The sequence below is a fragment of the Anastrepha obliqua genome, chromosome 3 (assembly GCF_027943255.1).
Source record: "Anastrepha obliqua isolate idAnaObli1 chromosome 3, idAnaObli1_1.0, whole genome shotgun sequence".
In the NCBI taxonomy this organism is placed as follows: Eukaryota; Metazoa; Arthropoda; class Insecta; order Diptera; family Tephritidae; genus Anastrepha; species Anastrepha obliqua.
Window position 1 is genome coordinate 30676731 of NC_072894.1, and position 18620 is coordinate 30695350.

The 18620-nt window shown below is 38.4% G+C and overlaps 2 protein-coding genes across 3 annotated transcripts in view; one reads left to right on the forward strand and one right to left on the reverse strand.

Moving 5' to 3' along the window:
* LOC129241598 (cAMP-dependent protein kinase type I regulatory subunit) overlaps positions 1-18620 on the forward strand; it is an 88602-nt gene that overhangs the window by 3807 nt on the left and 66175 nt on the right. Inside the window, exon 1 of one of the 2 annotated variants that reach the window (XM_054878024.1) lies at positions 13241-13486. The exons of the other annotated variant lie outside the window; for it this stretch is intronic. Coding sequence (XP_054733999.1) covers positions 13241-13486 — 246 coding nt within the window. Of the gene's footprint in view, positions 1-13240; positions 13487-18620 lie in introns of those variants that run through there. 2 annotated transcript variants of the gene reach the window in all.
* LOC129241599 (uncharacterized) lies at positions 2867-3704 on the reverse strand. The gene is made up of 2 exons (XM_054878027.1): positions 3277-3704; positions 2867-3221 (listed from the first exon to the last, which is right to left on the reverse strand). Exons 1-2 carry the CDS (start codon positions 3535-3537, stop codon positions 3000-3002), a joined length of 483 nt encoding a protein of 160 aa, XP_054734002.1. The 5' UTR covers positions 3538-3704; the 3' UTR covers positions 2867-2999.

An 18620-nucleotide genomic window follows, 5' to 3' on the forward strand; every position in this document is an offset into this window, starting at 1 on the left:
GTTTGAGATTTTTTTAGTGTATTAACTATTTATTATTATTATTATTATGAGGGGACCTAGCACTGCGACCTGAAAGATCTATTATGCCTCCTTCATGGATTCAGAGTATTTATCTGAGTCAAATACCCTCAATAAATTTTTGGATTATGACACCAATGATCCCGTCGTCACCAAGCCGTTTCTGTACCTTTTCTGCTCAGCCTATTAGCGTCGAGTTAAATATCACAACTAACAGGCTGAGGTGTGGATTCTAGTCGCTTTTACTAAATACTTACCCCCTAACCCGCTGGGGGTATTATACATTTGTGTAGAAACTATGCCAAACATTTTTTTTAGGAAAAGTGGAAAGACCGGTGCGCTTTAGATAATTATTTGTATAGGAGAAGATTATAAGCGCAACTTTTTTTTTTTGGATGGAGACGAGCCTATTTACGTACAGTGACGGACATAAATATGGGCACAATAACGACAATGGAATAAAAAACCTGGTTTTTCTAATCATCAATAACAAAAAATACGTAACCACATAAGTTACGCATACTCATATACCTTAGTTAAAAAATCTAGTTTTAATTTTTGAAAATTCACAGCGCTTAAACCATAAATTAAAAGAAAAGTACAGCAATATTTGCTTAACAAAAGTATTGGCACAGATCTTTTATATGCTTAAAATTTAAAGATACACTTAAAAGTTAATATTTCGTTGGAAAGAAGACCTTTTTGTTTTAATACGGCTTTCAATTTATTCGGGATTGAGTGTACTATTTTTTTCGTAAATTTTTCGCCGATATTAAGCCATTCTTCTTTTAATGATGCTTTCAATTCAGGCTTCGTGGAAATCGCGCATTTTCTGACTCGTCGTTCCAATTCCTCCCACTAGTGCTCAATAGGATTGAGGTCCGGAGACTGTGGGGGGTGTGGTAGAACATGTGCCATGTGCTTAGGGCCGTTGTTATGCTGAAATGTGAAGGAGCTTGGCAGATTCAACTGATCTGCACATTTTTTGAGATTTTATTTCAATATGTTTAAATAAACTGATTTGTCCATTAGACCTTCAAAAAATACAAGCTCCCCGACACCTGCAGCAGACATACAACCCCAAACAATTAATCCTCCACCACCGTACTTCACACTTGGTGCTAGATTTTTTGCAGCATAAGCTGTGTTACGTTTTCGTCACACAATTATGCGACCGTCTGAACGAAAAATATTAAATTTGCTTTCTTCTGAAAACAATACATTGTCTCAATAGCTAAGAAGCTGGTTTTCAAATTGTTTTGCATATGCCACCCTTTTCTTTTGGTTGGTTGCAGATATGAAGGGCTTGCACCTTGCAGCCACAAATTCTTTGTACCCAACCTCGTCTAAGTGTTTTGACATGGACTTCTGCCAAAATCTTGTTTTAGCTTCGCCGCGATTTGGGTTGATGTAATTTTCGAATCATTTTTCGCACAGTTTGCGATCGCTCTCGGTGTGTCAATTTGCGTGGACGACCACTTCGCTGAGAATTTGTGAAATTCGTTTGCCCTTTGAAGCGTTTAACCTTTGAAGCGAATGGTCAAACGGCTTCGATCCATCATTTCTGCGATCTCCGCAAGCGACTTTTCTTTTTATGTAAATACATTATTATTTTACGCTGTGATTCTGTGGTTTCCTTTCCTTTTGGACTCAAAAAAACTTACACAACGCACTAATTTTCATTGATATTGCACACAAAACTAGTAAAATTTAATTAACGGTATATTTTGTGAAAAAGTGTACACTAAGTGTAAGAAATGGGAAATATGGGAATGAAAAATTGTGCCTATACATTTGTTCCCATGAAAACTCACATTTTTTTCTTTTAGATTCTATTACCTTTCTCGTTACAAATATAATAAATATGAAACTAGTTTTAAAAATTTAATTAAAAGATGAATAACATGTAATTGAAACGAAAACAGAGAACATTACGCAAATGTAATTCCTTAAATGAATGAGGCGAGCTTATTGTGCCTATACTTTTGTCCGGCACTGTACGTAAATTTAGTAATGCGTATTCCAGATTATCAAGTCATATTCCAGTATCGCTTTTCCTCAAGTTGTAATAAGCGCTTAAGTAACATATGGTTTATAGAGATACTGGGAAGATTTAGTGTGGTATTCATCGTAACATTTACGTCAAAGGAATTCTATATTTGTTCAATACTGTACTCACGTATTTTATAAAAAACTGCGAAGCACATAATTTTGCATTTCTAGCGAATACTTTTCTACTATCGAAGCGTATGACTTAACAAGTTTTTCAACATCTGCATACGCGGAAATTTTTGAATATTTGTTAATAAAAAAAAATCGTTCTTTGGTGGTTGCCTTGGAAAAAATCACAATTTTGTTTTTCTTTTCCATGCAAACTCGTTGTTCGAAATCACTTAACTACTGTTTAGAACGTTTTCTACTTTTCCTTTGGAAGAACAAGTTGATGAGTTCTTACTAGAAACTCGTCTTTTGGCAAGACAAGTTGAAAAAGTTGACATCGACCTGGCTTTTTTAAAATAACAAATTGAAGCCTTTCGTTTCTTTTTGTGTATACAAGAGTGAGATTTTGAAATGAAAAATTTTGCTTACTTAAGTTATTGTATATTAACTTACATATACAAGTATACCATATTACAAGAACGAATCGCTTCAAAATATCGCAATTCTTTGTCTCATGGCATCGCTTTCCATTCTTTTGCGCCTCGTTGGACGAATTCAATGTTTCTAAGACCACAATTGCGTTTGCGCAACTCGCCCAGAAATTTGAAGCATAACATTTGCCTCCTGTTTGTTTTTGCTTTCAAAATTGCCAAGTTCTTTGAAGTAATAAAAAAGGAAGACTCCCTCGTTTTGGGTTCAATTTACGTAATTCTTAATTTTGAAAATTAAATATATAATACACACAGTTATTTGGAACAATACAATAAATTGAAACATTCTTTACGAAAAAATTTGTGAATTCAAAATCAAGGGCGTTATTGTCAACGTCTACACTTGGGTTTACGTTTTTTAGCGCAACGCTTCTTCTTTGGCCTTCGCTTGCGCCCACACCTTGATTTTCTCGATTTTCTGCGTCGTTTTTTTGCACATGGATTCACTTTGGGACATACGCCACATTTTCCAAGGTATGGAACCAAGTTCATCGGTGCTTTATGCACTGGCACCATTGGTGATCGTCTTTTTTTCTTGGGTGCATAAAAGGCCTAAGGCAAATATGAGAATGGGTTATAATGAAAAAGCGAAATGTAACATACAAACCTCTTCTATAAACTGCGCCTTGTCCTCTTTAGGCATATTCTTCCACTCCTTGGCGCCGCGTCGAATAATTTCCACTGCAGGGAGATGACCATTGCGAAGGCGAAATTCACGTAAGAAATTTAAATATGGATTACGATGGAGCACTCCGTTGGGACTGGGACGTTGGCATTTTCCAGCTTTCGTTTTGTAAATTGTTGTTTTCGACACGCAATTCGCTTTACTCGCTGAGCGGGTCGATGCTTTTTTTTCAATCTCAATCATTGGGTATTTTATGTGAAATCAATACGAGTATTTCGCGACTGGCCGCCTTAATTTATATTTAATAGAATTTACAACTATACTAATTATTTTTTTTTGGCAAGAATAAAATTAATTTTTTTTTAAAAGAATGAAATTAAAGATTTCAACTTGAATTTGTAATGATTGAAAAAATCAAAATTACATCTCTACGGTTACTACGTGATTGAAAAAATTCTATGTAGCTTAAGACACATTAAACAGGTAGCAGCAGTAGTGCAATGAATTTTATTTTTGCTTTTAGCCCTTAGAATCTCTAAATCTATAAACAGAGATTGATCCTTCAAGCGAATTGGATAAAACGTAAGCAACATTTGACAATTTAGAGACCAAATGAATAGAAACAAATTAAAATCATAACTCTATTGCTGCTACCCACGATGGAGAGAATAACGGGGTGGTGCATATCGTTGTGCGTCCATTTTCGTAACTTAATTCAACTTTTTTTTTGGTCTCTAGCCCATATGAATACTCCTCTGTGGCTTTAATTAATAATAATTTAAGTTTTTTTTTTAAGTTTATAAAAAGGTTTTAAATGATAAGAAGAGTTGAGGGAAGAACATCTTATATTCTTGCATAACATCGCAAATATAAAAAAATGAGAACAAAATTTTATAAGAATCAATAAACTTTTAATAACAGTGAAATATTCTCAGCATAAGCTTTAAATGCAAGAGTGGCCTTTATAAAGCTTTCTTTTTTAATTATAATTTTTTTTAACTTACAATTTTGGGCATGGAGAGCTGAAGACACATGCGCACTCGTAATTGCTAGGTGACTATGGCCGGCTGCAAATAAACAAGAAAAAAAGAAACAAAGGAACTGGTTAGCCTCTCACGAGAGGACATCTCGATAACCGGCCATTGTCTATTTGGCAGGCATTCCTGTAGAAGTAAGAGTTTTCTCCCATGAATTTTGTAGATCTTGTAGAGATGAGGAAGAGAAAGAACAGTTGAGCATTTTCTTTGCATTTGTCCAGCCTTAACTAAAATCAGAGCACGAAGGAAAATAAACGAGGTTCCCGTGTCGCACAGCGGTATCGCAAAGGACCTGTACGGCCTAAGTGAGTTGGTCATACATACCGACTACCACCATAACATAACCTAGCCTACAATTTTGGTAGCTTTAAATTAAAAAAAAAGAAACAAATACCCAACTAAAAATGTTTGGCATTTTGGGTATAAAAAAGCACTAAATTTATTTCGAAGAGCAACTACACTAATGTGACGCCACGTACTCAATACAGCTTAAATGAATCGATATAGGAAAAAGTAATGAAGGGCTAAATTCGGTCCTGACCCAACTTTATATACCTGCGCACATTTTTGTACAATTTATAATACATAAAGGTTGGGCGGAAGTTTTATTCGGTCTCAAAAATATTTACATTCTGTCAAAGAAATATCGGGATTTGTTCATTTAAAAAGCGCGCGTTACACGTATGTATGTCTATAATTTTTTTGCTGGAATGTTGGTACAGCTGTGCTCTATAGTGTCGCAGAGTTTGAGCGTGATCTGTCAATTAGCTTGCTTTTGGCATTTAATTATATCAGTCAACCGCAGGTGTGCTCTGCGATTTTCAATATGGATGAAAATATCGAACGAAGAATTTGTCTTCAATTTTGTGTTTTGAACGAGATTTCGTGTGCCGAATCATTGATAATGTTGCAGAAAGCCTATGGCGAGTGTGCTTTATCAAAAACACGGGTCTACGAGGGGTATAAGGCTTTCGCAGAGGCCCAAGAAGTCGTGGAAGATTTGCCCCGATCTGGTCGCCCATCAACGTCTTCAACGGATGAAAACGTCGACAAAGTGAAGGAAATGGTGCTGGAAAACCATAATTTAAGCTTGAGGGAGATAGCGTGTCTGACGCCTCGTTCCAGTTTAATTTCTTTCAAAAAGTTCATCGATAGAAGATGGCTGAAGACATGCTTGAGCAAGTGAATTCGGACCCCACGTTTATCCACCGCATCATAACGTCTCATCGACGTGGGTATGTTTGAGTTTGACATGCAAATCAGTCAACAGGCGGCTAGATGACGCTATCCACATGAGCCGAAACCCAAAAAACCTCGTCAAAATCGGCCAAAAGTGAAAGCCATGCTACTCGTTTTCTTTGATTATCATAGTGCTGTGCTCTTGGAAATTCGTTCCAAATAGGTCTACGGTAAATAAAGAATATTATTTGGAAGTTATGCGGCGTTTGAGAGAGATACTCCGAAAATTTTTGGATATTTCCATGTTGGCGATGGCGAGTATCGTAGGCTCCGGCTCTGAAAGTATTCGATGCGGTACCAGCTGATGGTAGCAGTGGAAGAGGAAGGAGGTCTCTGCGTTGGAAAGATCAGGTGGAGAAGGACTTGGCTTCACTTGGTTTGTCCAATTGGTACCGGTTAGCACAAGAAAAAAAAAACGATTGGCGCGCTTTGTTAAAATTGGCCGCTTAAGCAGTTATCGCGCCAATCAAGAAGAAGGAGTTGTGGAAAGGCAAAACGTGCGCTGCTTTGTGTCAAGAGTAATAATAATCCTGTTATCCACTTGTCAAAATCTAGGCTGTAATTTTTGTCTACGTCCACCATATTTTTTTGCAATTGCCAACACTGGAGATGCAAGAATGTATGTTCAGATCTTAGCCACGCAAAGCTAGGCAGATAAGGAGTAAAAGCTGGTTTCCTCGGTTCAGTCGAAATTACTCGTTCAATTTCGTTTTTCCTCTTAGCTGAAGGTCGAACTTTTTTCTTACTCCACGCTCGCTGATCTGACTCGAGACCCACCTGTTCATAAGAGTTGTTGCGATAGCTGGCCCACACAAGTGTGACTAGGATACACTTAATCAGCCTTTCTGAAACCCAAATTTAGCTCCTTCAGATAATTTGACCGATGTTGAAGTCAATTAGGTAATTTTTTATCTATTTTGAAGACCCAGAAAAAAACATTTTTCTGGTCGTTTAACGACATAGTTGCAAATCGCACGTTTTTCTCGGGTTTGCGCACTTCCATCTTCAATCTTTCTTTTGTTGACCAAACATTTGAGCTTAGTGCAGTGTCTGTCACAGTTTGATACGGGATACGTTCAAACGCATAATGACTCCGCAGTGAATCTAATGAAAAGCTATCTGAGAGGCAGAACTCTGTGCGTAATTTGTTACCGAGCTCTCAGCTACAGCCACTGTTGTCATGTGTACCTTAAAGCTCAATTCGTGGACCACATTCAGCTTATTTATCAATGGCATTTGTAGTGCTTGTCAACATGGGTGCTTATACAGATTATGTTCAACTATATTTATCTGAAACTCAGAACCAAATAGGTTGACTTGAACTTTAAAACAGTCTATGGCTTAACAAAGCGAGTAGCCATATCGAGTCATCCAAGTGTTTTGGACATTATTATTGTTGTTGTTGTGGTTATAGCATCATAAACATTCCCCATACATATACTCGGAATGCTTCTGGAGTGACTCTCCTTGGCGGGGTATATACTGAATCCGGGTCGTTCTGGTAACGTAGAACCGTGACAATTATCGTGAGAACGTGGCAATTATCGTCGATTTTTCTGGCTTAGTTGTTGGCAAGACGTAAACTGACAAATGTTTGAGATTTCTTCAATGTTGACAATTTTGGTATATTTTTTTTTAGGGTGAAATATCTTCAGTTCTTTTATACATTTTTACAATTTTTTTTAATATTTATATTAATAAAATGTAACTTAAAATTGTTTTTTGGAAAAATTTGTTTAAATTGAAAAATGTTTGTTTAAAATTTTTGAAAAACATTTTTTTTGCAATTTTTGAAGAACTCGGACTTTTTCTTATTTCAAAAAAAAAAAAAAAAAAAACAGTATAAAATACTGCTTTAGCCAAGCGCTAGAATACACGTAATCGTATATTATGTCCGTTTGCAAAGAGCCGCTATGTATCGGGTGTTTATTTAGGAGCTTGCGAATTTGAAATATAAATATTGTTGGAATGAATTTATTTTATTATAATCTGATAGGTAATTCCATGACATTTATTTTTTGAAAATGATATCCTACGAGTTACATGGTCCAATTTTTGACTACTTTTTCAAATGAATTTGGCCATAAGGCGTCAATGTGGGCTTGAATATTGTAATCAATCGATTATTATATTAAGCCCGTTGTATTGCGAGTTCGGCGGCCACCATAGCCGAATGGGTTGGTGAAAGATTACCATTCGGAATTCACAGAGAGAACACTGGTTCGAATCTCGGTGAAAGCAAAACTAATAAAAACATTTTTCTAATAGCGGTCGACCCTCGGCAGACAATGGCAAACCTCCGAGTGTATTTATGCCATGAAAAAGCTCCTCATAAAAATATCTGCCTTTCGGAGTCCGCTTGAAACTGTAGGTCCCTCCATTTGTGGAACAACATCAAGACGCACACCACAAATAGGAGTTGCAACGTCTTGGTGGAACAAAATGTCGTCGATGTTTAGCTGATTAATTTTTGGAAATAAAAGTTCAGTCAGCATGGCTCAATAACGCTCACCGGCTCGGCAGCTGCTTCCTCATTTAAAAAGATTTTCAACAGATTTTTTTTCAAGGTAAATTTCCAGAATTTAGAACCATTAGTCTGGCGTTAAACGATTCATGATGACTTACCAAACCTTGCTGAACAGAAATGTCAATACAGTTTGCCATTCTCAGCTGTCAAATCATACTTATCGTTAGCGATAGTTCTCATGCAGCTAAAAAACACCCGTTACATTAGTAGACAGATACACGCTATTTGAATATACAGAACTGGAAAAGTTATTTGAATCTCATTATGAAAATTTCAGGGATTACTGAGAAGATAAATAGTTAAATAAATGTATTGAATGATAAAAAAATGAAAATAAACTCAATAAATAAAATTTCATTAAGCTCAAAGTATAACACATAGTATGTATGTATATCGGAAAAGTAAAAAAGCTTCACATTTCATTTCACACTGCTACCCATTCTTGATCTCCACTCGTACAATTCAACGCTACAGGCGTCGGTTAATCGGATCTAGATTAATTTAAATTTGCTCAACGCACATTTTATACAAAAAGGTACGAGTATCACAAAGTGATTTTCACATATGCCCATGCGCCATTAGACCGAGAAACGCATTGGCTTGCTTGAAAGGGTGTAGTGGCTTGGTAGTTGAAAAGCATTGCCGCATGCGGTTAATATGCTAAATTTTTGCTTATTTTATTGTATTTTTGCAGCACTCGTCTTTCAGCAGTTCTTCAAAGAGTTTTTTTTTGTTTTTGAGCCAATCCATTTTTTCATAATTTCATAAGCAACGATGTGGTGCTCTGCAACGTTCGTGCTCTATCAAAAAAAAAATACAATAAAATAAGCAAAAATTTAGCATATTATCGAATTGAATTGAGGCTCAAAGCAATTAATTAATATAGTTCAAGTCTATCGAATAAACATCGGCCACTGTATTTACTTACATACATATGTGTGTATGTGTCATAAATGAAAGACACCGCGACTTCCATCCTCCATAAAGATTTTAATTAATCGCAATTAATACCGAAAACCATTTGTGACCTTGCAACCCTCATTTTGATCAACAAACTAACACCGAAAGAACCAAGTAGTGCTAAATTCGGTCTGGACCGAAATTTGTATACCCTCGCACATTTTAGTAAAATTTAATTTGGGTAGGCTGTTAATTTTTCGAATCAAAAAAACTCGTAAACAATGAGACTTATAGCTTGTAATAGGTCGGACGGAGGGAAATTTCGTTTTAACTTATAAGAAGTTGTAATGATTTTTATCCGATCTCAATAATGTTTAAATTGAATTTAAGTGATTTAATTATTTTTTAAGTTGAATTTAAAATATGTTTTTTTTTCGTGGACGTTATGATTGCGCGCTACCCTCAATTGGTCCTCTGAAACTGGGATAAACATGTTTTTCGTCGAATTCCGTTCCCCACGGGACTGCCGCCAATCATTACTTCGTGGGAGGAAAAGGCGATTGGATGCCATTCTTTCTAGCATCCTCAGCCTCTTCATAGTGTCGGCTATGACGTCGCTTGGCAATCTCTAATTTTCACTACTTTCCGAGTGATTCGGGGTTGCAGTTTTCTCCGAATACACACCGAAGCGTTTGTCATATGCTGCCAAAACGCGGCATTCGAAAAACACGTGGTGAACATCTTCAATGGCGACCCCTCCGCAGTGATCGCATACAAAATTAAGTTCATGTTGAATCGATGCAAATAATACTTAAAACCAGTGAAGAGCTGGACTAGAACTTCACTATGCGCTCTCTCGAGCCAGTACTTCAAGTCCGGAATACAACGATATGTCCAACGGCCTTTGCGGAAATGCCCCATCTTTGTTGCCAGACCTGCATGCTGGTTACTTTTGCCGCAGAACATTCGATTTTGCTTTCAAAAAGCTTTGCTGCCTCTTCTGCCAATATATCGATTAGGTATATTCCGGCGATAAATAATGATACTGTGTTGAATGCTCTGCATACCCTAAGCGCACATAGCCGATATGTTGACTGTTGCGGATATACGATGCGTCGTGCGTGGAATCGTGCCAAATAGGTACCGCGTAGAGTATTTGATTTTTAACCCATCCAAAAGTGGGTGTAGCACCGCTCTTTTTTCAACATATTACTTGAGACATATTTCTTTTTTTGGGTTCATCATTTGCTTCATTTATAACAGCGATATCACGTTTCGTGAAAATTACTGTTATTTGGGATGTGGGCGCTTTTGTTTAAGTATTATCCAAATATTTTCAATAGGTTTAGCGTCAGGAGACTATGAGGGTCAAATGAATATTTCAATCCGATTTTGCTGTTTCCACTCTACACCCCTCGGCTTTGATGCTTGGGATCGTTGTGTTCTTGTAAAATTCAAGGTTTGCTAGTTCTTACAAACATCTTCGCAGCTGACGGTAATAATACCTTTTGGTAAGTTTTGTTTATCAAAGCTGTACTCAAATTGGCGGTAAACATAAATAAACAGACAAATCCTTTTTCGGAGAAACAGCTCCAAATATGAACCTTAACTGGATGCTTAACAGTTCGTTAAGGTTGCCGATTATCAGCAGTACACCGGGGCCGACGTATGCAACTATTCGCCCAAGAGGAATATTCATCCGTGAATATTACGTTTACCCAATTCCCTTCTGAATTTGCCTTATTAGTCCCTGCGAATCTTTTTTCAAAGTGTAATATTGAGAGCAGTGGTTTTTTCAATATGTTCCGGAAGTTGAGGTCTTCTGCACGTAGTAAGTGTCTTCGAGGTGGATCTTTGGATACATCAACACCACTTTTCCTTAAAACTGCTTCAGCTTCACGCAACGATAAGTTCGGCTTTGTCATAAACAAATTAATTATCTTTGATTTGGCGAGGAATTTTTTTTGGTTCTAGTCCGAAAGAGTCGTCAATGTGTTTAAACTTCAGTATACCGTTGAATGACGATTCGCTTGCTTGTCCGTAAACTATGCAACTAGATGTAGTACAAGTGCGATTATTCAAACAGCAGATTATTCATTGTCACAAGGGAGTTGGTATTGTTGTTGTTGTATCAGTAATACAAATCCGTCAGTCACCGGTCGTCTTTGTCTGGCTCATCTAAAGGTAGGCCCAGGAAACATGCTGTTTCGGCCGGTTGGGTCCAGAGGGAGCGGGTTTTAGATGAGTCAGTTTGATGGGGCATGTGAAAAGGTGGTTAGTGTCGTGCGGGGTGCCTTCACATGCCGGACGAATGTCGGGGTCAATTGATCTTTCTCTGTTTCGATGTCTGGTCTCGAAAAATCACTGACGAGTGACGACCGCTCAGATAGTTGGCGGACCACCTCTTCAGCCCTGGCGGGAGTGTCGTCTGATAAATATCATCTAGTAGCGTGGAATGGCTCACAGTGTCGAAAGCTTTCTTCAACGCCACTGGGACAGTCCTCTCGCAGGGGCGGTTTTGGTTAAGCCCGCGTTTGATCTGGGCGTATATGATGGTGAGTGTCGTGGTGGTGCTATGCAATCGTCGGAAACCATGCTTATGTGGGGCTGGGGTCAGGTGTTACGTGAAGAGTGGGAATAGGAGGATGATTACAAAAGGGAGTTTACAGAGGATGATTACAAATTTCAGACTTTTGCTTACACAAATGATTATAAATTTCAGACTTTTACAGAATCCCTAAGAATGCTTTTAAGGAGCTTGTAGACATTTTGAAGCCCACTATTCAAAAACAAATTACTAACACTAAAAATAAAAAACAAACTACAAGCATACAGGGTATTTAACGACTCTGCTGTACTTTAAGCGTCCTGTTGCATGCTTGCTGTGACGAGTACGAGTAGCTGACGGCCAGTGTGAGGTTCGCCATTTGAACACAAGTGTGCGACAACGAAGCGTATGCTTGTGAACATTTTGCCGCACACGCTACGATGACGATACGACCCGTATGCGAAGGCCTTAAGGCATCTTCAAATAATTTGCTGCAGATGCATGTGTAAACAGGATCACTGCCTCTAATCGTTTTTCATACGCCAAACTTATTTTGTACGCACAACGTACACTTTCTAAATTTCTCACGAAACTCATAAATTGCAAGAAGCGTATTCCGAAAAAGTACGCGTTTTTAGCATCATTTAAATTATTTTCATAACGGAACTCTAAGTTTGAATTTTACCGGTCACATTTCTATTAGAAAGACTGTAATCTCAGCGGAGTATATAATTGGCGCTTACACCGGAACTTTTCCTGCTATTTGCGATCTTACAGTTTTACACCACCTCCGAACGTCATTATATAATTTTTATGAGGATCTTTTTAATGGCATAAATAGACTCGGAAGTTTGTCATTGCCTGTCAAGGGGCGACCGCTATTAGACCGCTTGTTCCATCGTTTCGTGTTTCGTTCACGGAGATTCGAACCTGTGCACCTCCATATGGTAGTCACGCACGAACCCATTTGGTTACGGCGACCGCCGGAGCAGAGTATACAGGCTTCTATACAGTTTTTTCTTATAATTTTTTCACACTTGAATAATTTTAGATACCACAAAATCGAGTTCAACGATAAAATATTATACAAAAAATCTATAAATATCCGTTTTCTCTCACATTACATTTTTGTTTATGGTGTATTGCGATGGTGTTGAAAAAATCCGCCTGTTAACTATGCCAATCCGGCTGGTCGACATAATTTAATCGTTTCGATGCTATGGTGACACCCGATTGAATGTGCAACTTTATCCTTGCCATAGAGGGTTTTCGTTGTATTACACATACATATGCATATGACAACAACGCTACATTGTAATTAAGTTAAAACTTGACACTTTGACTGCTAATGTTACTCTCTCATTATAAGTTGTGGAATATGTATCAGGCTGCCAGCCGCAACGGATGCTGCTGTGAGAAATGTGCATATTTCAGTCTAGCCGGGATCCTTGAGGAGTGCAGTACAAATAACATACTTGCAACCCACTTCCGCAATAACATAGACAAATACATTTTTCCATGGGCGCTGCGTGTTGTTAGAAATTTGCTTGTTGGCTATGAATAGCTTCCTATTGCCAGTTTAAACATACGTGAAAACATTAATACGTATTCGTACTATACACTTGTGCATATAATCGAGTTACTGTGTGTACATCTATAAATATTTGCTTGTGTGTGCATATTTACATTTGAGCAATGGGTAATTCCTTGGGCGTCAATCAAATACAAGAGACGGTGATCGACCGTTTCAAATCTGTGTGCTTGACTACAGATGAAAATGGTGGTGTGCGCATCCGGTCTTTTTCCGATGGCGGCCATTTAACTTCACGCGTAGTAGCAGATTCATTGCGCGATGAACACAGACTCAGTTTGGATGTAATACATCGTGTGCGGCATGTGCGCACCTCCTGCACAACAATACCCGAGGAAGACATCGTAAGTGTGTTGTGATGTGGTGGTCAATTGTGTTCGATAGTTAATTTATCTGCATGTATAGAAATCGATATTCTAAAAACAAGCGATTTGAATTCTGAGTAACCCTGAATGTACAGTCTAGTTTTATTGATTATTCGGTCTTTAAGGGTTTTGTGAGTTAAGTGCAAAAATTTATATTTTACCCGTTTTGAAAAATAAAGTGGCTAAGTTCTTAGGCGGCTTAAGCGGCCGCCGTAGTCGAATGAGCTGGTGCATGACTACCATCTGGAAGTGCATAGGGTCGAATCACTGTGCATGTAAGACCAAAATGAAAGTAAAAGGTTTTTTCTAAGAGCGGTTGTCCATAGGCAGGCACTGGCAAACCTCCGCGTGTAGCTCTATCATAAAAAAGCTCCTCATAAAAAATATCTGCCGTTCGGAGTTGGCTTAAAACTGTTGGTCCCTCGATTTGTGGCACAACATTAAGACGCACACCACAATTAGGAGAAGGAGCTCGTCCAAACACCCAAAAAAGGTGTAAACGCCAATTATATACATATATACGAGGTGTATTAAAAATATAAGGTGAATTTTAATTTTTATCAAAAAGTATTTATTTATTCATCAATTTCTATTTTATCTCCTTCAAAGTAGTCATCCTCAGATATAATACACTTGTACCAGCGTTTTTTCCAATCCTCGAGGCAGTTCTGATTTGCACTTTTTGGTGTGTCCTCAATCGTCGCACAACGCCGTCCTTTCATGGGTCCCTTCACACTTACAGGGATGGTCTCCTTGTGAATACGGTGGCTAAGGCATGTTAACGGTGTTGTTTTTAGCCAAATAATCTCTTTCAAGCAAATATGAGTGAGCAGGTAGATTATCATGATGCAAAAGCCATACATTTTTTTTTCCACAATTCCGGTCGTTTTTTTCGTATAGCTTCACGCAAACGGCGTATAACTTCAAGGTAATATTCCTTATTTACCGTACGACCTTGTGGTACGAACTCCTGATGCCCTACGCCATGGTAATCGAAGAAAACAGTGAGCAAAACCTTGACATTTGATCGAACTTGGCGTGTCTTTTTTAGTCTTGATTCTCCTGGGCTCTGTCATTGGGACGATTGGGCTTTGGTTTTGATGTCGTAACCTTATACCCATGATTCGTGACCAGGTTTGACGCTTTTAAGTAAATCTGGATCATCGTTGACGTCATTCAACAATTCCTGAGCGATGCTCATGCGACTTTGGTTTTGGTCAAAATTCAGCAATTTTGGAACGAATTTCGCTGCCACACGCTTCATCCCCAAAATTTCCGAAAAGATTGCAAGGCATGAGCCAACCGATATGCCGTCATCCTCAGTAACTTCCCTCGGTTGTTGATGTGCTGGAGCGTCCAGAGCGAGCGTTGTCCTTCACATATTCTCGACCTTCTGTGAAAAGCTTGTTCCACTTGTAAACATTTTAACTCAGAGTACTCTCACGGTATGCCACTGTCAACGTTTTAAGTGTTTTTGAGCACTTAATTTCAGTTTTTGCACAAAATTTGATGCCACTTCTTTGATCCAATTTTTTCGATAGCATAAAATCGCCGAACTCGCAAAACACTTGTCTTACTTACCTCTCACAAACAAACTAAACATACTATATTGCTAAAACCGTGGACATATCTTCGAAACGAGTGTACCAACATAAAAAAAAAATAAAAAGTGCGTGTAGCGTAGTACACATAACAGAAGCGAAACTTTCAAGGCAGAACAAAGAAAGAGGGAGAGACCCGAGAGAGAATGAGAGAGAAAGAATATATATCTAAATAAACTCACAACATTTGCAAAGAATACAAATAGACAAAATTTACAAAAAACGGAAAAGGGTCGACCGGTGTAGGTAAACGTCGGACACAAACCGTGGCAACAACGCGCACTGCTCCGAGCGTTTATCACCCGCACAAACGCAGCGATTCCAGGACTGTAGTAACGGTACAAATTACCGCAAGGCAGTACAAATAAATGCGACGCCGGAGTGGATAGCACTTTATAGTACGCACAAGCACTAGCCAAGAAACGAAAATAAGCGCCAAAAAGTAGGCACCAAGGAAATACAATGTCAAAAAGTAGGCACCAAAAAAAAAAACGCCAAAAAATTGGGACCAAAAAACGCCCCAAACAGTAGGGACCAAGGAAATATAACGTCAAAAAGTAGGCACCAAAAATATATTTCCTACAAGTTTGCGCCAACAAACAAGCGCCAAAAAGTAAGCAGTGTTATTTCTCACTAGAAATTAGCAACCACAAGGAAAAACTCAGGAAAAATAGCCTGAAGTGTATCTAAGATATAAATAAGGTATACTCTCTCTCTCCTTTCCTTTACGTTATATCTTTTTTCTCTCTCGCGGAACGAAAATGCCCAACACGTTGCATGGCCTTGATAATAATAGAAAGTCGAATGTACGCAGCCCGCGAAATTTTAATTATTTTTTGGACACACCTCGTATATAAAGCGTTTTTCAATAGGTGCGCTTCAACTTTTTTCCGATAGGGAGGGCGAACGACGCAATATTTTTTATTTTTCGCTTTTCATTTGTAAACTTCGTTAGTATACATTTCATCATGGAACGCTACACACTTGAGCAACGCGTTAAAGTTATTCAGGCGTACAATCAAAATGCATATCGCGCACTTCATCTTCAGTGAGGACGTACATTTTCACCTCAGTAGATTCGTCAATAAGCAGAATTTCCGCATTTGGGCGAAAGATAATCCAAGAGAGATTGCCGAAAAACCAATGTACCCACAAAGAGTGACTGTTTGGTGCGGTTTACATGCCGGCGGCGTAATTGGCCCATATTTTTTCGTTGACGAGAACGATCGCCACGTTACTGTGAATGGAAATCGATACCGCGACATGATAAACGATTATTTTTGGCCGCAATTGAATGGTATGGCCTTAGACGACATGTGGTTTCAACAGAACGGGGCCACAAGCCACACAGCACACGCTATAATTGATTTGTTGAAGAGTAAGTACGATGAGCGCATTATTTCCAGAAATGGACCGGTCGAATGGCCGCCGCGCTCGTGTGATTTGACGCCTCTAGACTATTTTCTTTGGAGTTATGTGAAGTCATTGGTCTACTGTAACAAGCCGGCGAAGATTTGTGAGCTCAGAGCCAATATTGCAAGCGAAATTGCTGGAATTTCGGCCGATTTATGCAAAAGAGTGGTCGAAAATTGGGTTCAACGATTGGACTTCGTAAAACGTGCACGCGGTGGTCATGCAAAAGAAATCGAATTTCATACTTAAATGTATATGTTCAAACTCGATAATAAAAAAAATTAGTTAAAAAAGTCAAACCGTTTGTGTTTTATTCAAAAAAAAAGTTGAAGCGCTCTTACTGAAAAACGCTTTATTATAGCAGTTTTTAATGCTAATTTTTCTTTTCTGTGAAATGGGAGTGGTTTTTTTTCTTATATCTAAAATACAAGGTTAGGTATATCTGGCTGATCTGAATAAATCTCACATAGACCAAAATGATCCGCAGTGTTACCAGTGTTGTTGGAGTCGTGTTAAACACGTGATACATGTTTTGGCAAGTTGTAATAAACAGTTGAAACTTTTATCAGCAATATCGTTGTGAGATAAAAAGTATACCGGTCGCAGGCAGTTGAAACGAGTTGTGTTTAAAACAAGACATTGAAAAATGAGCTGTACCCCTTTCTTCTTCGCATAAGTTACACGTGTCGTTCTGGATCAACCCCATTTTAGCTGCGTGATATGGAGTGATACAAAGTCCTGTCAGTACTCCAACCAATATTTTACATTCCTTCCTTGGGAGTGATAGAATAATGTTTGTGGTTTTCCTGTTGCAAGTTCGAGGACGTCGAGGCTTCCCATATAGATTGTGCTTCCAGAGTTAGTTCCTCGTCTAGTTTCGTCTTTAAAACTGAGAGTGAGACATATATGTCCGACGTACTCATCCTAGGCAAGCGGGATGTGCCTTGTGCCCTAGTACCTAGTAAATTGTGACCTGTCTTTTCTCCCAGAGTTCGTCCATTTTGGACCTGCATTATTGCACGCTATCCGAGCTAGTCATTGCAGCCATTACTGCTTAAATAGTAGCTTAATGCTTAGCGCTAATGCTTTGGTAACAGCATCGATCTGAGCTTAATATATGCTACAGTGATTAGGAAGCCTAAAAAAAAATTTTTGGAGATCAAACTGCGGGCAGAAGACAGATTCTTCTACTCCTTCCGTCATTTTGGATCCATCTGTAAAGAAATTATATGCGTGGTAATCAGATTCTAAACCTTTCTGTCAGCCATTCTGCTCTATTACAAAACAAGGCAACTTTACTTGTGGAATAACGTAGTCTGGCCTTTCGTTAATGTTCTGTATGTTGCTCCGATCAAAAAGCCTTTCTGAGAATAGTGTAATCATCCTCAATCTTAGTGCAGATCTTTTGGCTGAGTTTGTTACTTCTAATTTGATTGGATGCCAGTCGAGAAGTCTTTTTTTTAGCGCTGTTGAAGTTGTACTCTTAGCAGTGCTTACACATATTCCTGCAATCCTTTGTACGCTTTCCAATCTTTTAACGTGCATCATTTTACCACATGCCACCTACCCTACAACCCTGGTGTAATAACCGCCATGTATATCCAATGTGTGAGTCGAGGAGATAAGTTCTAAGTCTTACCGAGCGTTTTCCTGCATGCGTATAAGGCATTTGCTTCTTCTTCCACATTAAATCTCAATGTCTCACTATCTATAATAATACCTACGTATTTAGTCGATGTTTGAAGTGTTAATTCTACTCTTCTAAGTATCGGTGTTGACCAGTTGCGAATATTGTACTTTCTTGTGAATAGTACCTCTTCCGTCGTATCTGGATTTACTTCTAGTTCGATCGACTCCGTCTACTTGTAGATTTCTCTGAGCGTCCTTGTGAGTATTTCATTCATCGTTTGATGACGTCATCATCGTCAGCAATGCCGCCAGTTTTGGTCCGGTATCCCCAAGGTCTGTCGCAAAAGTTCACAGACTAGTGTAAAATTAATACAATTATGATTTATTTTATTCAAATTACACCCCTCGAACTCCATATTCCGTACCTCAAACGACTTATTTAACATCGTTTTGGAAATCTTGTTGGTTATGGCGGC